General features: G+C 48.1%; 1 protein-coding gene across 5 annotated transcripts in view; it reads left to right on the forward strand.

The window, feature by feature from the left end:
* Positions 1-18,974, forward strand: part of ATP2B4 (ATPase plasma membrane Ca2+ transporting 4) — a 100,089-nt gene extending 81,115 nt beyond the window's left edge. For 2 of the 5 annotated variants that reach the window (XM_005891889.3, XM_005891888.3), the window contains 7 exons: positions 648-839; positions 1,275-1,488; positions 2,016-2,227; positions 3,177-3,284; positions 5,490-5,666; positions 9,318-9,498; positions 14,467-14,630. In XM_005891889.3, the coding sequence (XP_005891951.1) occupies positions 648-839; positions 1,275-1,488; positions 2,016-2,227; positions 3,177-3,284; positions 5,490-5,666; positions 9,318-9,498; positions 14,467-14,492 (1,110 nt within the window). In that variant the 3' untranslated portion in view covers positions 14,493-14,630. Of the gene's footprint in view, positions 1-647; positions 840-1,274; positions 1,489-2,015; positions 2,228-3,176; positions 3,285-5,489; positions 5,667-9,317; positions 9,499-14,466 lie in introns of all 5 variants that reach the window. The other 3 variants (XM_005891887.3, XM_014477037.2, XM_005891886.3) reach the window with 2 other exon arrangements.
* The last annotated feature ends 3,780 nt before the right edge of the window (positions 18,975-22,754 follow it).

A 22,754-nucleotide genomic window follows, 5' to 3' on the forward strand; every position in this document is an offset into this window, starting at 1 on the left:
GAACCAGAGCTCACTTGTTGAAGGCTTTGACTACCTGATTAGAGAGTTTACTGTTTCTCAAGCTCTGCTTTCAACCACTGGTATGTCTATTTACAAACCTTGAGTGGCAAAGAGTCGGACACGACTGAGCGACTGAACTGAACTGAACTGAGTGGTTCCCCGGAAATCGGATTTTGAATAAGGACAGGATATCTGAACCATGCTGCTGGACTGCTCCTTCTAGGAAAGAACGTAGGGTGACTTCAAGGTGTGGGGGACATAAGGATTTAAAGTGGATATTTAATTTGAAGGTAGAACAGAAAGGACTTTTCCCCTATCTTCTAATTGCTTTCTGAGATGGAGAAGTAGGCGGGACAGGAGACCGGAATATCCAAGGTGGCTGTGATTTCCAGTCTCAGTTCAGGAGTGCAGTGCTGGCATCACGGCCCAGTGCCCTTTTCCATGAGTGACAGCGGCACATTCCCCTTCCTTTCCTCTGGGAGAGAAGACAGAACACGGTGGTTTAGTTTGTAGAACTCGTGTGGCTGCTGTGCCCTCTGATGTTTGTGCCGAGTTCTGAAGCTTCTTGGAGTTCAGGAAATGGGTTCCGAATACAGATGAGCTCCTTTTCCAGTTCCTCACTGTTTTCCTCCCCGCTCTTACCTAAGGGTATTGCAGGCACAGATGTGGCAAAGGAGGCCTCCGACATCATCCTAACAGACGACAACTTCACCAGCATCGTGAAGGCGGTGATGTGGGGACGGAACGTCTACGACAGCATCTCCAAGTTCCTGCAGTTCCAGCTCACCGTCAACGTGGTGGCCGTGATCGTGGCCTTCACTGGAGCCTGCATCACCCAGGTTGGATGAGCTGAGACGGGAGGGATGAGGCTAGGGCCAAGGAACAAGGGGTGTGACGTTACAGTGTGTCGGCTGAGGACCAAGGCCCAGCGTTTCTGCAGGGGTGTTGGGGCAGGAGTTCGCTCTCCCGAGTCTGCATCTGCTCCTGTGGGAGGATGATCATGTATTCACCATTAACGCAGCACTTACATGTTAGCCAGCATGATAAGCACTTATTTGTGGTTCTCTGATCTTCAAAAACAGCCTTGCAGAGTAGGTATTATCCCCGTTTTACAGGTGAAGCACCCAAGGCTCAAAGAGGTTAAATAAGTTTCCAAGTGTCACTCAGCTGGATAGCAGGAGGTAGGCCCTTTCAGGGGCAAAGGTGAGGCTGACGAGTGAGGTGAGGGGTAGTCTGCAAGGCAAGCTAAAAGGAGTGGTTCTTCTTCCTGCCAGGATTCCCCACTGAAGGCCGTGCAGATGTTGTGGGTTAATCTAATCATGGACACCTTTGCCTCGCTGGCCCTGGCCACAGAGCCTCCTACAGACTCTCTACTGAAGCGCCGGCCCTATGGCCGCAATAAGCCTCTAATCTCCCGCACCATGATGAAGAACATCCTGGGTCACGCCGTCTATCAGCTCACCGTCATCTTTTTCCTTGTGTTTGCGGGTGAGCCACGGGGAGGTTGGGGAGGATGGGGTGGGGGCCAGCGTGTGGAGTGCGAGAGGGAGTGTGGAGGCAGAGATGGGCCCAAGAGGAGGAGGGAGCAGGGCGCAGGCTGAGCCAGCGGGGCGGTAGCATCTTCGCGCACTGAGTTCACCTCTGTTCCCGCGCCGTGGTGCATTATGGCATTCTCTGACTCCTCTTAAGAATCTCTCAGGGGTAACTTTATGATACCTTTCTTTAGATCATAAAACTGAAGCTTAGGTCACATATTGAGTAAATAGCAGCACTGTGTTTCAAACGTATGTCTGCCAGACTCCAGTGCATGTAGTTTTACCACCATGCATATTGACGGAACAAACAGAGAGAAGGTCAGAAATGTTGAGACCAGGGCTAACGCCGAAAACGTCTGATGACCGTGTGGCTCGGACACTGAGCGGTTAGAATGGACACCAACCCTCATCTGTCTTGACTCGACCTCAGCCCTCCCTGAGAGTGTACTCAATCTTGCGGTGCACCCCTCTCCCAACTAGGTGAGAAATTCTTTGACATTGACAGCGGGAGGAGAGCGCCTCTGCATTCTCCGCCCAGCCAGCACTACACCATTATTTTCAACACCTTCGTGCTCATGCAGCTCTTCAACGAAATCAACTCCCGCAAGATCCACGGGGAGAGGAATGTCTTCTCGGGCATCTTCCGCAATCTCATCTTCTGCTCAGTGGTGTTGGGCACATTCATCAGCCAGGTGAGATTCTAGCTAGGATTGGGATAGAAGGTCTGGGAAGATAAAGGCCAGAAGCTGGAAGCCAGGATTCCCTGGGTGCCCCAGAAGAGGAGTAGGAAGGGGCTAGGGACCTAAGTTGTGGGTTGCACCCTTTGGGGTTCCCAGCTGGTTCTCATTTGCTCATTTCTCTAGAATTGGATCCCTCTGTGTCGAGTGCTCCAGTGCACGGCAGCATGTTGGTAGTGAATAAAATAAAATTTGTAGAATTCTCTCCTTAACTTTCTAGAACACAGAAATTTAACATAGTGACCGGGAGGAAGGTCACTGTCTTCTAACCCCTTTCATGTCTCGTACCAGCGCACTCGAAATGTGCATGCAGCTGCCAAATAGGCGTCTCTCTGTCCCTGCCGCTTTGTTCTGAAAGGGCTCATGGTACAAAATGCTACACGATTCAAGAGTAAAGGAGAAGAAAGAGCATGGTGCCACATGTAGTTGTAGATAAGCCTGATGTGTATTCTTTCTGTGAGACTGGAGTCAAGGGCATGACTGCCCTGCTGGTGAAAGGATCGAGCCACCCTCAGAGATATCCCAAGACAGGTGCCATGCAAGAGATGATGAGCACAAGAGAGTCTGCCTCTTCCTTACTTGCACCCCTCCTAAGTTTCCCTTCTCTATCGCTGTTGGCTTCAGTCACAGGAAGCCCTTAGCTCCCCTTGATCCGCTCGCCTTTGCATTAATAGTGTTCATAGTGACTGGGAACTCCCCTTCAGAAGGCTCTGCAAAGACTGTTGGTGTCTGTCTTCCCTTCCCCATCTGGGTCTCTTCTTTCTCCTTCCCCAACAAGCAGACCAGGGTTTGCACTGCAGGGATCCTGGGGCAGGGAGCTGACGTGGCTTTGGTGGCCTTGACTAGAGGGCTGGCTACCTGTTACTCGCCTCCCAGTCACAGGCTGCCTCCCTGTCTGTTCTAGATCATCATCGTGGAATTCGGGGGCAAACCCTTCAGTTGTACGAAGCTCACCCTGTCCCAGTGGTTCTGGTGCCTCTTCATTGGTATTGGAGAGCTGCTGTGGGGCCAGGTGAGTACGGACACACCCTTCCCGCAGTTGCACAGCCGGCAGACCTCCCCTTCCCTAGACGAGATGGAACGAGCGGCTTGGAGACCCCCAGCTCCAGACCTTCGTGTTCTGCTTCCCCGTTCCCTCTGCCACCAGGCTTTCAGGTTCTTTCCATCTTGCAGGATTCCAAGCAGAATGATTAGTGCCTGCCACTTCAGAGGCTTCTGATCTCTTCTCTAATCATGCCTGGAGACAGACAAATCCCTTAGCTTCTCTGAGATGGAAGTGGAAATTTTCAGTGCTAATTTTGCTTAAAAAAAAAGGGAAAAAGTAAGGGTCTTAGAAGCAGAAGCGTTTACAAAGCCCATGTCTGCAGTGAAGCTGAAGTCTGGTTGTGCGTGCTCTGCGTCATGCTGCAGGACTCCCTTGCCTCCGCTGTTTCTCACCATCACCTTATTCACAATGAATGCCTGACCATCACCTAAGATAAATTCAGACTCACGCGGTCTCTAGAGAAGCAGTATAGCGTATGGTCGAAAGCCCAGACTTTGCAACCGACTACCTTGGTTTGAATCCTGGTTGTTTTTTACAAACTGCATCATAGTGAGTATGTTTCATAGCAGCCCTGCCTCAGTTTCCTCAACTCAGGATAGCAAGGCCATTGTGAATCATTCTTAATCAGCAACCCAGTTTCCATATAGAAATGACTTAGACAAATGTCTAATACCTTGTAAATCCTCAATAAATGTTAGCTATTAACATTATAATAATATAATCTGGTTTGATAAGAGTTTGATTCCTTCCCTAGTACCACTTTACAACTCCCCCTCATCATTAATTCTGCCCTGGGCTATGCTTCTGCTTTGCAGACCCCAGGTCTCCACTGATCGGTGCCCAGCCACCTGCGTAATGGAGGCTTTGCTCTAACTGGCCCCAAAGTTTCCTCCTAGGACTGCGGGCTTTCCCCCATAGACCTGCTGGTTATTTCTTCCCTACCTCCTAGTTGCCTCCCTGATTAACCCCTATCCCAGTTCCTAACACACGTCCCTCCAACCTGCTCTGTTTGCTGTTTGTTTACCAGTGGGTCCCTAAAGCTTTCTTGTTTCATGTACTGTTTGAAACACTCACCTGGATCGCGTTTCACATGTGCCCCTGTGGCCTTGAAGCCTTCCTTCTGTATCACAACAGCTCCTTCCAACATCTGAAAGCAGCATGTGGACGTTCTGTTTCAAATGTTTGGCTCCACGTAGGACAGCTCACACGGCCCCCTTTCGCAGCTGAGCCCTGTCTGCTCCTCTTCTTGTTTGTAAAGGAGAGCTGACCGGCAGGCACTGAGCTTACTGAGTGATTCACTTTGAATCGCAAGCCCGAGCTCCTGCTCCATGTCCTCTGAGAATACGCATACGTCCCTTCTGTGGGCTGCCCATCCACTTTCTCACCCGAAGCCCAGGAAGACCCTCAGGGTCCTCTCACTGTAGTTTTATAAAAGAGGAATCACTTAGCATGTGCAGACTGAGAAGAGGACCCCTCCCCTCCGACAGCCTTCCGTCCCCCTTGTGCATACACACACATTGTGACCATCTTGTCCCCAGCCGTGTTTTGCCCCAGATTCTTGTCTGTGTCCCCTCCCACTATGTACCACGCATTCCCACCCTGTAGCACACATTCCCACCGTGTACCATGCATTCCCACCGTGTACCATGCATTCCCACCGTGGACCAGGCATTCCCACCGTGGACCACGCATTCCCACCGTGGACCACGCATTCCCACCGTGGACCACGCATTCCCACCATGTAGCACGCATTCCCACCCTATACCACGATTCCCACCCTATACCACACATTCCCACCGTGTAGCACGCATTCCCACCCTGTAGCATGCATTCCCACCGTGTAGCCTGCATTCCCTTAAGAGACACACTGCAAAATGAAAAGAGAGAACTGAGACAGGAGGAGGAGAATAAAGTGTGTCACAAGGCAGATGCTGGTCAGATACTAGAATTTAAGTTCTCCTTCAGACGTGGGAGACAAATGCAGACAGCTGGTCGGGCCCTGGCAGATGCTGGCCTTAGGCGGGCTGGTGCTTCTCCCTCTGGGGCCAAGCATAGTGTTAAATCCTGTTCTGGGGCCAAGCGTGACTTGCCCAGAGCCTGACCCACGCAGCCGAGTGACAGCTCTTCTCGCCCTGATCCTGGTTTCTCCCCTTTTGCTGTACCTGCTCTCAGGTCATTTCCACGATACCTACCCAATCCCTGAAGTTCCTGAAGGAGGCTGGGCATGGCACCACCAAAGAGGAGATCACCAAGGATGCTGAGGGGCTGGACGAAATCGACCATGCAGAGATGGAGCTGCGCCGAGGCCAGATCCTCTGGTTCCGGGGCCTGAACCGTATCCAGACTCAGGTATGGTGATGGTGGCCTGTCCTTGCCCTGGAGGAGGAATCCTGTCCGTCTTTATTGGGAGGTGTTGGGAGGGCAGTAGTTCTTGGTGGCCAGTGTCTCTACCCTTCTTAAGGCCCTTTCACTGGTGGATAGCCCAAGCTCCCTTGCTTCAAGATAGACAGAGGCAGAGGCGGCAGTTTGGGCTCCTCTGAGAGGAGAGTGATCGTGGAGAGCCCAGAACACAGGACCCCAGCTGGTAGCATGGTCCTCTAGCTTTGGGTTTGTCTGAAGGCCACTTCCCACCCTTCACGGCTAGGCAAGCTTCCGGCTTACAGTCTCTCGTAAGCACCAGGCCTAACCTCCAGTGGGAAATGTTCAGAATCTTTCCTGGCCCTGCAGAAGAAAGGGTTCAGACAGTATCTCTGTACCATCATCCCCAACATTTACTGTACATCCTCAAGCTGCTATTAAGGGAATGTAGGTATTATCTGGAGGATCTTTGTAAAAGAAACTCACTCTTTGATGTCTTCCCCACTCAAAATGTAAGACCATGATGGGGAACCTTATTGCTAAGTGTACATAAATAACAGTAGTCTCTCGGTGCCTGAGTGTCTTTTACAGGTTCAGATTTTCTCCCCAGAAAAGAAGAGGCTATAATTTCTTCACACCATTTCCCTTCCTGTGATCTCTGAAATGGGATAGAAGCTGCTCCTGCTGCTCTTAAGTCCCTTGCCTCTAGCCCTACAGTAACTTTTTCTCCCCACCTTTCATGCAGCAACTGTAGCTACCTTTTCCTGGGTAAATGGCCTGGTCTAGGTATTGATAATCTTAACACTTCCCCATTCTTATCTCACATACCTCTATTGTGTTAGTCCTAAAATTTCCTATCTCAGGGACCTGTAAATCCCCAAGTTCTCAAAGGTGTTCTCCAGAGAACAGGCCTGTGCATCTCTGCAGATTGGCTAGAGATCCCAGAAGTAAATTTCATCCTCTAAACAACACTGCAGGTGGTTTCAAAAGTTCCTTTGTCAAACCCACCACTTTCTAGGGAAGAAAGGTGAAATGAATATTCTAAGGTAAATACAGTGATCGCCCCTTATCCATGACTTTGCTTTCCTTGGTTTCATTTACCTTTGGTCACCCACAATCTGAAAATATTAAAAGAAAACCACCATAAATAACTCATAAGTTTTCCATTTTATGCCATTCTGAGTAGCTGATGAAGTCTCATATTGTCCCACTCTATCCTGCCCTGGATGTAAATCATTCCATTGCCTATCATATCCTCACTATATCAGCTACCTGCCCATTAGTCTAGGAAAAAGCATAGTATATACAGGATTTAACACTATGCGATTTCAAACATCCACTGGGGGTCTTGGGATTTATCCCCTGCAGATAAGGGAGGACTCCTGTAGCAGCTGGGAACTGGTCTCCTGTAGACAAGACAGCAGATGAAAATGGGGAACTAGGGCTAGGGAGGGAAATCCTGGGGCCCCTTTCCCCTGTCTTGAGCTCCTCCTCACAGAGGGAAATCCCAGGGGTCTGCAGAAGCCGCCTTAGCACTTGCAGAGTCTCCACAGCAGCCCCACTCCAGGCTGCACGTGCACCCCCAGCCAGGGCCCCCCGGACCCTGAGAGCTCGGTGCCTGTGGCTCCCATCTCTGAGGCCTCGGTGCTTCCCTGCAGGCCTGCTCTTTTCAGAATAACCTGTCTTCTTTTCTTCCCTTCAGGATCATCTGCCTCCTCTTCTACTATGTACATTTTTTCCTAGCCAGGATCCCCTCGTTCCAGTGTCTCGTGGCTCCTTCCCAGGCTTCTCTCCTGGGGCTGAGACTCATGGATCTGCCCTCCCCTCCATTACCAATGTCCATCCCCTCGACTATACCTCTCTGGTTCTGCTGCCTACATAGCTTTAGGTATACTGCCTTTCTCTGTTAGAGCAAGAGGCACTTGGACCAGAATGACATTAAAGCCTGAACTTGGGCAACACAGGCGACCTGTTAAAGATGCTGTGAAGAGCAGTCTGCGCCATCAGCCCTGAAGCCACAGCAGCTGCGGCTGACTGCTAACCTTCACCCTGGACCCTAAAGCCCTCTCCTGGCCTCAGCCCTTCCCTCGGCAGAGCTGGTCCTTGTCATCCTCCTTGCAGCACCTGAGATGGGAAGTGCCAGGCTCTGTCCCCTCCTGGTCCCTGTAACTTTGGGAGACTTAAAAGCACTAGAGGGCGGAAGTTAGGGAAACCCAAGGGCTTGAATCTTGGTAAACTTCCAGCTTCATGGTTTGGGGCCTTGTGGCCTTAACAAGCCCGAGGAGTGACTCTCCAGCCCCTTGTTCCATGTGGCTGAGCCCTTCCCACATGCAGACCTTTTTCTCCCACAGCGTCAGGCTCCTCCATCCCTTGGAAGTGAGGACTGTATCATGTGATAAGAGTGGTATTTTACCTCAAACCTGGTCTGAATCCAGAAACTAGCCCTAAACATTTCATGGCTTCTCCGGAAGCTTTATAAATAAGAGCAACTGTCTGATTCACAAGGTCCCTGCACTCCCATCTTCTCACCTGGGGAAGAGAGGTTAGATGAGTGGGGTCAGCACCTCTCCTACCTCCCTGGTAGACTGACCCGTGGTGTTAAGCATTTGGGCATTTTTAATGTGATTCTACCAGATCTTGAAGGGTAAGGAAGTTCTTTTTGATTTGTTCCTTGTTAGTCAGAAGTCAGGGATGAGGGCGGTAGGTTGCCGAGGCCTCAGATCAAGGCCACTGTCAGAAGACAAATGGCCTTCGTTGCCTCTGTCTCTGAAGAGTTGGACCCTGAAAATCAGAGGCAGTTTGTGCAGGGCTAGACCCACAGCTGGTGAGCACCGCCGCCACTCTCAGCCAGCTCCTCCTCCTGGGCCCGTCTACCTTCTGAGCTCATGACTGACTTGTGCCGGTGCTTCCAGGACTCCACGACTGCTGTTGGAGGCCTTCTCTCTAAGGGCCTGGCCCCTGGGCTCCTGAGCTCCGCCTTCAGAGGCCTTGTCTCCTCCACCCAAAGAAAGGGTATCTCAGAGAATAACCCAGAAGAGGGTGAGCCCAGCAATTTCGTGGTCTAGGAGCCTTTTCCCCATGGCCACTTGTGTGTGGGCTACTACACTGCCTCTGTTTAAACACATAAGTTGTTTTCCTGGAAAATCTGCAAGAATAGGTAATCAGTTTAATTGGTTTAGAGTTCCTGAGCCTCAAAACTCAGTAATATATATTTTGCCTACTATCTTAAATTGCATGCTTTATTTTTTTAAGAGTATGGGTCAAAGCTGTGAATAAGCTGTCACTCTCTGTCAGGAGTCAGGAGTGGGGAAAGTCCCTTTAAATTTTAGATATGTTTGGACACCAGCACACCTAAAATGTCCCTCATAGGCTACAAGGGAAGGGAAGGCTAGATTCTGGCTGGGTATGTAGACTCCACGGCAAACTGTTCCTTAAATGAAGTGTGATTTGCAATTAACGTTTTCCCCCCCTTCTCCTGACTGTCGTTTTGTGTGTGAGGGATTCTCTCTGGCTTCCCATCTCCTGTCCCCTTTCCCCAGCTCTTTCCATCCCCTCCCCTAACCCTCTTGGACCCTCCCTTCCTCTCTTCTCACTTCTCTCTGACTGTGGAGCAAAGCTGTCTCACTTTCTGATTCTTTGCAGATCGACGTAATTAACACATTCCAGACGGGAGCCTCTTTTAAGGGAGTCCTAAAGCGCCAGACCATGGGTCAACACCTTGATGTAAAACATGTTCCTAGCTCATCCTATGTAACAGTTGCACCAGTCAAATCTCCCCCCACCACTTCTGTTGCTGCTGCTGTTTCATCTCCTACTCTGGGCAGTGAGTGATAGTCTATTATGATGCATGATTTGCTAAAATGACCACAAGAGAGCACGTGGCATTCACTTTAACCAGTCGTGGTTATCTTTTCCTTTTGGTTTTTCCCTTTGATCTTTGAGTTAAGGAAAGAAAAGTTGGGGCAAAATCCCCACTCCAAAACTAGCTGTGTGCCCTTTAATTTTATTAATTTTTTAATGTTGAAAAGCTATTAAACCGTAACCATTTTAAAGACAGTAATCTTGTTTTCTGATTGTTCCCCTGCATTGCTGTTCCTTCCTTGAGTTCTGTTTGTTTTACTTTACTTTGTTTGAAGATGTTGTTGTTCCTTTCCTCTCCTTCTGCTCCTTTGAGTGTCAACTCTGTCCCCTAAGGTTAGGTGTAAGGTTAAGCGAAATGAAGACTTGGGAACTCTTCATCTGGGGGCAAATTTGAGATCTCCTGAAAAAAGGCATGAAAGGAGCTATTATTCCCATTTTTTTTAAGAGGTAGATCTGTCATAGTTGAATCAGCGTTGAGTTTGGCCAATACTAAGAGTGTCTTCTTGGCCGCCACCCTTCCGTTAGCTGGCAGCATTGGCATAAAAGTGGCGGCTGAATATGAAGAAAAGATGTTCAGTTCACGTGCACAGGTCTGAGCAGTCCCGCTGTTTTACTTTTCAGGGATCTTAAGCCAAACTCTGGTTTAAGAATCTATTCATTCACATCTCATAGGAGAAATATATAAAAAGATCAAAATAACTTATTTTTCACCTGTTAAAAACAAATTTTTTTTTCTTTTAGGAATTTCTGAAGAGCAACCTTTTTTTTGTTTTCCTCCTTTCCTCTAATCTGATTGTTTTACTTATAACCAACACTTCATATTTTATTTTGGCTGTAAAGTTTTAGGACCCCTTTCTCAGTCATCCCGTCAACCAGAATGCCATCAAGGCTCACCCTAAGATCTGGTAGATTATAGGTAGATTATTGGATTATTGCTAATGCTTATGCCTTCCTATTCCTGATCTTTTTACCTTCCCCAAGTGGGACCCAGAGAGGAAACAGAAGTCTCTTTGCTGATAGTGCTGTTAAGGTATTTGGTGGGGAAGGAGTCTCTCTGTATTAAGTATATTGTGGACTTCAAATATCTGAGTGTTTAGTCTGTTTCTTTGTCCCCTGACTCCTGGATACCACCGCTCCATCTCTGGGATGGGGGGTAAAGAAAGAGCAACTGCTTTATCTGTGGTTCACTTGATGGTGAGTGTGTAGGATGATCAGACCTAGATTATCCATTGTCTTTCTAGCCAGCCCTAAGTGTTCTTACGTGAGGTGTGAGGAGCAGGGGGAGAGGAGGTTTATGTAGATGCATATTCTTTAGGCCCAAAGGCAGCCAAGATCTACGACTTACCCCACCAACATGCAAGGCTCTCTTGCTCTAGTCTTCCCGTATCGCTCGTGTTCCCTGCTTTCTTCTGGCTTTACCACGTCCTTCTGATTCGTCTCTGTTCTGTTTTAAGCCCTGCCTCTCTGTTGGGAAGGGTTGGTGCCAACCGTCCTGGTGATTTGAGGGTGGGAGGACACTAAGCCACTGGGCTCGTGTAGAGTTGCTGGTGGAGGGTACGGTGCAGACCCGCAGAGGTGGAAGATCCGGAGAGTCAGGCCATACCTGCTCTTTCTCCAGCTGTGCCTTCTTACTGGAGGGCCCAGAACTTACAGTCATGCATTTTAAAACCCGTTTCCCATTACAGATTTCCAAACGGATTCAAGTATTTATCTAACCTTCGGCAGACTGATCTCTAAGATTTCCCTCTCTGCATGCCAAGTCACTTCAGTCATGTCCGACTCTTTGTGACCCTGTGGTCTATAGCCCGCCAGGCTCCTCTGTCCATGGGATTCTCCAGGCAAAAATATTGGAGTGGGTTGCCATGCCCTCCTCCAGGGGATCTTCCTGACCTAGGAATTGAACCTGTGTCTCTTATGTCTTCCGCATTGGCAGGCAGGTTCTTTACCACTACCACCGCCTGGAAAACCCAAGATTTCCCTCTCTAGGAAGGCCCTAATTCCTTCTCCTCCCTTAATTTCTGCAAAGGAAAACTGCAGAATACCAGCTGAAGAAAAGGAAGTCTTCATCTTCCCATTCACTGAACTCCAGAGAGTGGCCCTTAAGCACTCATGCCTAATCTAAGGTCCAGCCTGGTTCAGGCCTCTGAGCCATGAGAACCAGTTGCTCTTCAATCTGCCACTTTCACTGGTAGGATAAGCGCCCCAGAAGTGACGTTTCCCAGAGACTCTGAGTGACGGTGATTGGGGAGGGAAAGGTTGGCTGGCCCAGTGGAGGGGCCTGAAGCTTGCCCAGCACCCACCTCTATCTGTGTCTTATCCCCCACACTGCTCGGGCACCGGGCACTGTGCATCAGGAGGGGAGGCTGCCACCGCCTGGGGTGGGCTGTGATGAGGTAGCTGTGCGGTGGGCATCCGTGCGTGTCACAGAGTCTCCGAGGTCAGCGCTGGGATTGAGGGGCCTTCTGGTGCAACACACACCCTCTGCCCACCACCCTCCTCTCCGCCTGCCAGGCTACCAGGTGGTGCTTCCTAGCTCTCTGACTCCTCTTCTCGAGCTTCCCTTACAGGTGGCTGCTTTCTCTTTAGAGTCCAGAGCCCTGTTATCTAGCTGGATGACTGTTCCTTGCTCCCCTAAAGAAGACGCTGTCCCTATCTTTTCCGTCCCCATCCCCACGTCACCTTCATCTCCCTTATTGCCTGTAACAGTGACTCGTCCCCCCAACAGGTGAGAGGAAAAGCCAGCAAACAGGGCTCCAGAACCTCATTGCGACCCCTGTTTATAAACATCTGTTTTCTAGATTGGACTTAACATATAATTGTTTTAACAAAGTATTCAGTTGCTTCAAAAAAAAAAAAAAATAGAAGCAGGAAGTTTGAAAATCACTGATACTGAAGATGATCAGCTCATGGTATAGAGGTTGCTGTCGCCTGTGGCACGTGTTAGAAACGTGGAGATCGGAAGAGTGGAAAGTGTGGGCTGGGCCAGCACTCCTGCGGGGGGAGTGTGGCTTTGAGCCCATTACCTGACTAGGGCTTTGGATTCGGTCTTGCTTCATCCCAGGTGCTTTGCTCTAAGATTTGATGTAGACCCATTATAACTCGGGACTTCCTGAAAACCAGATGTAACCTGTATTCCATCTGATCTTGCCAAAGGGATAGAAGAGTAGATCCTAACTTTGTGTGCAGCAAGGTGAATCTGTACCCGGGTGCCTCGATCCTTCTTGGCTGAAGCACTGAGCGGATTTCACCGAGTGCCAGCGTCCTCTGCCTTCTGAGCTCTGAGCGCCCTCTGTCCTGTGGGTCTGCCAGTGTGCTGTGGAGTGAGGCAAGATAAAGAAAGCCTTAGCCGCAGAGATGCAACTTCAGTGAACCTTCTTGTGCATTACTTTGGAAGGTTCTGTACAGTGACAGGAAGCACTGAGACAAGCTGTACAGTTTACTTGCCTGTCTGTCTGCGTGCTCTGCTGGATCCATATTCCTCAGGAAGTATTCTTTGCTGGAAGAGGTTCCCCGCCCCAGCCCCCATCACTTCTTTCCCCTCTCCCACCTCAACAGCCTCTCCTGCGTTATTTCCATTTCTTTTCTGATGAAGGAACTTTGGGATCAGTCTAGGATCAGCCACCTCCCAAGAACTGAAACTGTCCTACGACCACTTTCTTTCCCCTCTCTCTCCGCCTCTCAGGATCCCACCTTGCCCCCTACTCTAGTACTACCACCCCAAGTTCTAAAGCATACCTCAGAGAGCTTTCCAGTTTGGAAAAACAGCTGCCAGAAGAGCTGGTGCCTATGGATAAAGTAGTCAATGCTTGTCAAGTGTTTCTTCTTCTCTTCTAAACTGAACCCCTTCCTCTATTGTGCAGTAGGACAGACTGTGACACTCACAGGAGTGTATCCCCTTTGACAAGCCGCAGGTGGCTCCCTTTCCTCCATCCTCTTGATCCATCCCATCAGGAAAGCCTCCTGGCCTGAGTGGCTTCTGTTCTGAGCCCACGCTCTCCCTCCCCTACCTAAGATCATGTTCCTCTTCGTAGTTTACAAACAGCTGGAGAAAGCTCTGTGACTCGGCACAGCTGCTGTGCGTCAGAGTCATGGCTGCACGCGTCCAACCGCGTCTGAACTGAGAGAGCAGCCCTCTGTCAGCCTCAGAGGGGGCAACTGTGATGCCTGTATTTATCCACCTCTTCAAGGGGAGGGACTGAAGGAGTGGAGTTCTGCTTTGTTTGGGGGAAGAGGACACAGTGGAGACTGTGGGATATAAACATGTGCATGTTTCCTGATTGAAAGAGCAATTATTAAATTGGAGAGTATAAGAATTTTGATTTCTTGCATGCTGCTAACACAGCTGCATGGTATTGTCTGCCTTGCCACACAGTATTCATGGTCGCTTATCACCCAACGTGTATTGTGTGCAAATTGATATGTGTTTGGCTTATTGAGGGTTTTCAACAGATAACTAAACTTCAGTGTGTAATCTTCCATTCCACATTCACAAATTATTTGGCCCCAACACAGAAATCCACATGTCTGGATCATCTTTTAAGTTTGACTATTAAACTGCACCTACTTCCAACGTCCTTGCCTCCCATCCAAAAGAACTAATGAATCTTTTTGTTTCCTATTTAATTTTAAGAGTAGATTGTTTGGGAATGCTAACTTTGCTTTGGGTTTTCTACTTTTTTTATGCAGCTTTGAAATATTCTAGTTGTTTGTCATTATTCACTCTCCCCACCCCACCTCAGTGCTTGAAATTTAAGTCACGTGGTGTTCTGGTGTTTCATGATCTCTTCTCATACTTTTGGTTTGGGTTGTGGGGCGGTAGTGTTCTGTAGTTTGGGCTTTGTTTCTGTCATCAAACCACCCAGTCCCCTGTTCTGCTGACCAGTTCTCACCGCTGCGTTTTCTCACCCTCCTTTTCCTTCCCCTGGTGTAGATCAAAGTGGTCAAAGCGTTCCATAGTTCCCTCCACGAAAGCATTCAGAAACCCAAGAACCAAAACTCCATCCACAACTTCATGACCCACCCTGAATTCACCATAGATGAGGAGGGGCCACGAACACCACTCCTGGATGAGCAAGAAGAGGAGATTTTTGAAAAGGTGTCTAAGCCTGGGACTAAGACGTCCTCGCCGGATGGTGAGGTCACTCCACAAACCAACAAAAACAACAATTCGGTGGATTGCTGCCAAGTACAAATTGTTGCTTCCCACTCGGACAGCCCTCTACACAGCCTGGAGACGTCCGTGTGAACTTCTTCTCTGCTCCCCATTCCTGCCTTCCCTGTCTCCCTTTTCATCTGTCCCATCAGTAAGGTGATGATGGGAGTTTTCACCGTCGTGTCAGCTGCTCCCAAGTATGTGTGAACCCTCACCTGCCATGAGGAGGCAAGAGCACAGACCTACGAGCGTTTTAACTGAAACTCGAGTTGGGGTTTGCAGCGGGACCCAGTTAAGCCCCAGGCAAGTGATGAGTGGTGGATCTGTCCCTCGGACGTGTCAGTAGTCATTTTGAAAGAAATGACGAAAATCGTCTTGGCGTCTACCCCACCTCCAGTTCTCCCCAACATTCATACCCAGGTCACCAGTCTCCTTACTTGTGGATTTTTACCCTATGAGTCTATGCTGTTCAGGAGCTCAAAAAATTCAGAGCTACAAACGTTATCAAATGAAACGTGTTGAGGTAAGAATGGAAGGTACAGGATCAGCCTATAGAGTGATTGTTTGAAAACAGTCTTTCCATTTTGAAAACTTGTACCCGAGGCCCTTAGCTTCTTTCTGCCCTTCCAATCAAACCTCCCCACAATCTCTTGGTCCTTTGTGACCGCCGTCTTCCTTACCTTCACTCTTTTTTAAGTTGTGATGATTAAGAAAATGGAAAGAATATAGGTGAGTTGAGTCAACTTTGACCTTTCTCCCTTCCGGCCCCAATGGAACTCTTGATTTATTTCTAGAGACAGATAACATTTCTTTGCTAACAGCCCTTTGGAAGCAGTTGAGAGCAGGTAATACTATAGCCCTGTTGTTGCCAGGTTGTCTGCTTCTAAACTGCCATCTTGTCCGGTGTGTGTGGTTTCTAAGTGCCAGGAAGATTAGCCTTGACCATGAAGCTTACACATACGTGGTTTGTAGTTTTCACCTGAAGCCTGAGCTTCCTCCTGTTCCTAAAGTGGTGGCAAAGGAATGAATTAAGATTGACCCTGCCTCCTAACTGGACTTGGATATTAAGGAACAGAAGCTGGCAGATCTAGGACAAGACAGACCACCAAAGCCAACTAGGAGTCCTCCTCGGAGTAACCACTGCTGCTTTCAAAGCCATCTGCTAAGGCTTTTCTCCGGTAGGGCCTGATTGTTGGGGGAGTGAGGACTGAGAAGGCGTGGGAGAGGCCAAAGTGCCCTTGAGCAGGATCTGAGAAAACCTCAGAGAAGCCGGAACCCTGGAGCTCAGGTGATGGGTCAGCTTGAACATTGCCTTCAGTTTTCGAATTCTACTCTGCTGTGTCCCCTAGCTCAGCTAGTTGCTGAAAGGGCCCCAGCCTTTCTCAGATATTCTGATTTTGAAAATATATGGTTCCAGTGACACTCCGCTGACTTAAAGGAGCAAAAGGAGGCTCCCCTCCTTGCTCCTGCACCCTACACCCTGCTCAAGCCCCCTCTAGAACGCTCAGTGCGGCACAGTTAAGCCCTGTGCCTTCTCTCCCTGAGCACTGCCCAGAGCATCCCCTTCCCCGCCTGGCTCTCAGGAGCCAGGGAATTGGCTAGGAGATTTTTTTAAGTGCTCCTCAGTGGGACGGGGTGGAGCTGCATTTGCAGTTTCTCCATTTCTCTCCCTGCTGCGCTGATATAAGCTCTTCTGTGCAGGAGTCAGCTCATGTCGGCCAAGTCCCATCTCCATCGGATAAATGAAGCCTCTCCCCTCTTTCTCGAGTGATGGGGACAGGGAGAAGGGCCTTGAGGCGGCTGGGGACTGCCGCATTTCCATCTGGGGGTCCGCTGACATGAGCTGTCCTCTCCAGCCTTTTCCTGTGGCTCCCTCCCCCCTCCCCCTCACCGGAGCTGCCCTAGGAAGGTGGCTACCTACCCCCCCCCCACCGCCCCTCACCAGAGCTGCCCTAAGGAAGGAAAAATAAAGAAACGGTACCCCCTGCACATTCCCATTAGTACATCAGCCCCCAAATTCAGTGATCTTTTTTTTCTCCGTCTTCAGTACTAATGGGGGGAAAAATAGCTCACCCGAGGTGTTCGATGTTCACATACATATTTATTAAGTAATTGGAAGATTTAGTTCTGTCGAGTCTTTTATTACCTCAGATCAGTTTTTAAAACAAACTTTGGAGGCTATTTTATCATTCCTGCTCCCGAAAGACTCTCATGGTGCCTGACAAGTTTCCTCTTGAGGGCTTGTGTCTACTTGTTTAAAGTCAATGGGATTTTTTGTGTGTATTCTAGTTTCCATAGTAAGAGAGAAAATATAGAAATATTATGCAAACAATATATAGTTTTCTTTAAATCATAAACTGATATTTTTTGAGTCAGCCATATGTATTTTGTTTAAAGGATTTAAAATAAAGTGCTGTCCTGTAACCCTGTGGAAGGGGGCACAAAACCAACTGTTAGACACGACAGGTGACTTACAATGTATTTGCAATTGGTTTTAGAACCAATGCACCATACTACCTTTCTCCAAACAGCCATCTTTATCCTTAGGGGGAAGAATTTTGTTGGATTCTAGAACTTTTTAATATAAATTTTGCTGATATGGAATTGAGCAAGTTTAAGTGCTTATGTGCATATATTTTTATATGTTTTTTTTTTCCTATTCAGTTTCAGTGATCCAACTGGCAGTGAATAAATATGGCATAAGTTAATAAAGCTTTCCCCCAAAAATGGTGCTTTGGATTTGAAAAGAGTCTGATGGGGAAAAGGGGGAAATATTATCCTAGATTCCTCTCTTGATAAAACTAGAAAATGGGCAGTAGATTACCAATGGGAAGGAGGGCATCCAGGAAGAAGGAACAGCTGGCAGGAAATAAGTGCACGTCCCCATGGAAATGGGTATCAGGAACTAGTGATCAGGATCAGGGACCTCAGGTAGATATATATTTCTTGAAGAACAGCTAGCAGAGTGGTACCCAAGACACTTGGGCTGCACGGGTACTCTGATTTGGGGGTTGCATTTTTTACAGTTCTTTCACCTCCTGTTGCCCCTGGAGTTTTCCATTAGTGATTTTTTTGTGCAAGGATTTGATTTGAGACTTCTCCCCCTCCCCTAGAAAAGTTTCATGCAATATATTAGATGGGAGATAATAGCTGTACATGGAAAAATAAAGGCTGGTTCTAGCCCTAGGTGACAATGTTGACTAGATCCTTCCCATAGGTGTCCTCTGCTTCTAAAATGACTCTCCATCTCTAAGTGTGGTAGAGAGACCAAGAAATCCCGCAGGCACTTGTGAGTTCTTCAGGGTTTGCATTTCTTCTTCCCTTGAGCTTCAGAGGGGAGAGTCCGCACAGTTAAATCTGAGTGATTACCTCACTGCCAAAACCCAGGGTCATGGCAAGCTCACATGTGTCCTGAAACCTCTAAACTCATCACTTCTCTTTCCTGTCTTCCCTGCCTAGTGACTGAAGCAGCCCGTGATGCCATCCCAAAGTGCACACTTCCTCTTCCTCCCTCTGCACAGCTGGGGACCCCTCACTGCAGTGGTGAGGGTGGGACCCTCTGTAAATGCCTGCTCTTCTTCAGCCTTTACAGGTTCTTCCTCAGAACAGACCAGACACCCCTCCGTTTAGCTCAGTGCTGCCCTTACCTTCCCAGCCTGCTGGTAGACCTGCTGCCCCCTTTCCTCCTGATCAGGAGAGGTGGGGGGACGTGAGCTCCCCATGACCGAATTGGCCTTTGGTTCATGTTTTCTCCCTGTATGTATATATGCCATATGTGAGTATGCCATATATATGTGCCAACAAACCTATCTACATTGTTTCAAATTAGCGCACAGATAGGAATTTTGAGTTTCTTTTTTTTTTCTTTTCAGTAACTAGTATAACAGGCACTGGTATTTTGTATAAAAGAAAAAAACAACCAAAACGGAAGATTGATTATCGTGATCTGCATGACATACACAAGTGGTGATATCAAAGCAATGTGTACCCCAGTGTGTGCTATAACCTACAGTTCAGCTAAGCAGTACACCCAATCTGTATTTGCATTTTAATATTATTTAAGCTCTCTGTACAATGTTTTGCATGTATTTATATGGTTCTTAGGAAAAAAACGCTATAAATGGCAATTCTGAAATTCAAATACGTTGTTCCATTGAGACAGGAAGAATGGAAGGGGAGTTTTAAAAGAAGGAAAAAAGAGATCTTTTTTTTTTTAGAACCAATGATGCTGTTGCTGATGAGCAGAAACCAAACTATTGTGCACTGAGAATAAACATCCATGCCCACTTGTGACTGTGCTATCCTCTGTGTGTATCCACTTTTGGGTAAGGTCACCGGTTGTCAAAATTGAGAAGGGCCCTGCCACGGCCACGTTGAGAGCCTATCTGTGCAAGCCCAGGACTCAGCCTATTACTGGATCCTGAAGTGTTTCTCTGCTAACACTTCGGTGATTCACAGCCCTGGTTGCCAGTGTCACTCCCTTAGGAAACGAGCTTTGCTCTGCCCACCTTGGTTAGAGTCTGCAATCAGAAAACTATGAAGCTGGGGCTTTTGAAAAAGGATGAATCTGGAAGGATGAAAGAGTCAGGCTTGGCAGTCCTTTCTTTCTTTGTTTTAATTTGTAACGAAATGCCTATCAGGAAAATTAGTTTCCTTTATATTAGCAGCTAGACTTCCCTCGGAGCTCAGTCAGTAAAGAATCTGCCTGCAACACAGGAGACCCAGGTTTGATCCCTGGGTGGGAAAGATCCCCTGGAGGAGGAAATTGCAACCCATTCCAGTATTTTTGCCTGGAGAATCCCATGGACAGAGGAGCCTGGCGGGCTGCAGTCCACAGGGTCACAAGAGTTGGACACGACTTAGCAACCAAACCACCACATATTAGCAGCTATTCCCTACCTTCCTTCCGGAGTTCTTCAGTTCCCACCTTCCCAGAGGTTTTTGGGGGGTTGAGAGTTTGTTGTTTGTTTTAGCTGTTCCATTCACTGGGTCTCTAGCATGACTAACATTAGGCCTTAGTTTCAGGTCAAAGCAGCCTCCTGGCAAGTCCTTTAGGTTCTGAGCTTTCACTTCTCAGAATTCAGAACTCCTTCCAGCAACTCTCATCCAGACCATCGACTCTCCTTTAAAATAGCAAGCAAGGAAAGGAGTTGTTGGCTCCCCAAGGTATTTCAGGGCAAGCATGATGTTGAAGAACAGCCCAGTTCTCCTGGCTGTTTGAAGAGGTCGATTCTGAAGGAGGAACCAGCCACGGTTGATAGTCTTCTGTAAGGAGAACTCTTACCACCTTTCCTGCCGGTCCCAGGTTGCTCTTCATGGGCACGGCCACACTGCCCACCTAGGTTCTTTCAAACACGCTGAGGAGAAAATAACTAATAACCAACCAAACAAACAGAGTCTGGGAGTTATTTGAAAACAGAAATCATTCACAAAACAGGACTGAAGTCTTTTTCCTTCCTTTGTAGCTTCCATCCCAAATATCCTTACTTAAAATGGATGCAAAATACACACACACACACGACTCGAGTCCTTTCTAAAGTTTGGCCCCATGCTTCCCCCCTTACTCACCTTGTCTTGGGCCCCAGATCTGTGCGTCTGCCACATCAAACAGGATCTCAAGGAGCCGTACCTCCCAACCCCAGTGTGTGGTGAGGCGTGAAGCAGAGCTTCAGAGCAGCTTTCTGGCAGAGACCAGTGTTCCCTAAGACATTGGTTTAATGGGGTATATAGCCAGCTTAGCTCCTTAGGCTTGAGTTACCACATGGGAAAAAAACTGTTCTTTTCTTCCTTCTTTTCCTACCCCTGTTTCTTAAAAAAAAAAAAAAAAAAGCAGTTTCTTTGCCCTCCATCTTTAATAATGGTTTGTGAGTCTCCCCTTTCTCAATGACTGTATCCTCTCCCAGTGGTCACTGGGTTTGTTTGAAACTCTCCACCAGGACTGACTGACTCTGCCCCCAGCCCCACACCCCCACCCACCCCCCACCCTGCCCAAGTGTATACACACAGCCAGACAACTCCCTAACTTATTCCGGGCAAATCCAAGGATGATTCACTAGGTACCAGTAAGCTGGTTACCAACCTTTGACCTGGGTCTATTAGGGAATGGCCTCCATGCCACTGCAAGCAGGATAAAAATGGTATGTCCTTTACCAGCAGATTTTGAAACCTGTTATAAATAAAACATGTGAACCTGTTACTATCTGTGTAACATCATTAACATCCAGTTGTCCGCAACAGCAACCCACTCCAGCACTCTTGACTGGAAAATCCCATGGACAGAGGAGCCTGGAGGGCTGCAGTCCATGGGGTCGCTGAGGGTCGGACACGACTGAGCGACTTCACTTTCACTTTTCACTTTCATGCATTGGAGAAGGAAATGGCAACCCACTCCAGTGTTCTTGCCTGGAGAATCCCAGGGACGGGGGAGCCTGGTGGGCTGCCGTCTATGGGGTCGCACAGAGTTGGACACGACTGAAGTGACTTAGCAGCACTCCCCCAAAAGAACCTGAGCTATGAGGAGTAATAGTCAACTAGATTCATAGACCAGGATACTTTTAGCCTTGCCTTGTAGCCTTTTAGGCAGTGACTTCTGGGTTCTGGGCTTGCCTGTATCCTGATGGAACTAATCATAAATCATAAATCTCTGAAATCTATTTCAAAGCAAACCTCCCAGCTCTCAGAAGATACAGTGCTTGAGCTGAGTGGCCAGTGCCATCACACTCAGAGCTGGCTGCAGCGTCTCCACTCAGGCCTGGCCCGTGGATTCAGGCCTGGGCACTACGTGGCTTCTCTGGTGTCCCCTGGACTAATGGCCATGGAGACCATCCTCCAAACAGCACAGCTGATTAGGTTAGGGTTCTTGTTTTAACTCCAGATCTTCATATCTCGGCCTTATTTAAAGCAAATATAGGGGATTCCCTGGAAGTCCCCCTGGAGAAGGAAATGGCAACCCACTCCAATATTCTTGCCTGGAGAATCCCATGGACAGGAGCCTGGTGGGCTACAGTCCATGGAGTCACAAAGAGCAGCCACGACTGAGCGACTTTCACTGGAAGTCCAGAGGTCAGGACTCTGGTCACGGCCAGCGGTGCGGGTTCAGTCCCTGGTCAGGGAACTAAGGTCTCGCATGCTGCACAACATGGCCAAAAAATAATAATAATACAATTTTAAAATGAAGCAAATATATATGAAAACTTAAAAGAGGATGCGAAGGTGGGGAGAGAAGGGCTGGAAACTCCTGATTGCCTTCAGATGCGGCTACCCAAACTCTTCATTTGAGTTAAGCTTTTCTGCATCTTTCCCATTAAACCCTTGAACTGAAACTGCTGCTGATCAGGTAGGAGAGAAAAGGAGTTTGAATATTTTTCTGCTCACCCTATGGTGGAGGAGCTTAAACACAGTAATTAGATGGAGTAAAACCCTGATATAAACTCTGCTTCTTGACTGGCTTGATTTTCCATCTCTACAAGGAAAAAGTGGAACTACATCAATGATTTTCAAGCTACATTTTAAAGACCTGAAAGGGATTCCTTAGTGATGATTCAGAGCCCACGGGTATTCAACAAAAGGAGCTTTTTTTTTAACATATATAAGTATTTGACTTCTGGGTCAGCTGTAGCTTTAAAAAATGACTTAAAAGCCTTACGAACCAGCCATCTCTAAGGGCCCCCAGCTCTGAAATGCTGAGGTTCTAGTGAACAAATCAAATCGTCAGTGCTGAAATGATCCAAACGTGGGTGACAATGTCATAAGTTGTGTGAATAAATGCACAAGCCAGCCTAACTGGGATCCTGTCTTTATTGTCTCCTACTATAGTTATTAATGTAACATAAATAATACAGAGTAAAACTTTGTGATTATCGATCCTTCGGCTGAGATTGTTATCTGGCTGTTCTGTGTTGGAATTTATTGGGAAAGAGCAATAGGTTGGGAATCCAGAGACCTAATCCAATGGAATGGCATGAAATTAGAGAAGCAAGAGGGCTCATCTGAGCTTTGGTAGAAAGAGCTGCTGCTGCTGCTAAGTCTCTTCAGTTGTGTTCGACTCTGTTCGACCCCATAGACAG

The sequence above is a fragment of the Bos mutus genome, chromosome 16 (assembly GCF_027580195.1).
Source record: "Bos mutus isolate GX-2022 chromosome 16, NWIPB_WYAK_1.1, whole genome shotgun sequence".
NCBI classification, from domain to species: Eukaryota; Metazoa; Chordata; class Mammalia; order Artiodactyla; family Bovidae; genus Bos; species Bos mutus.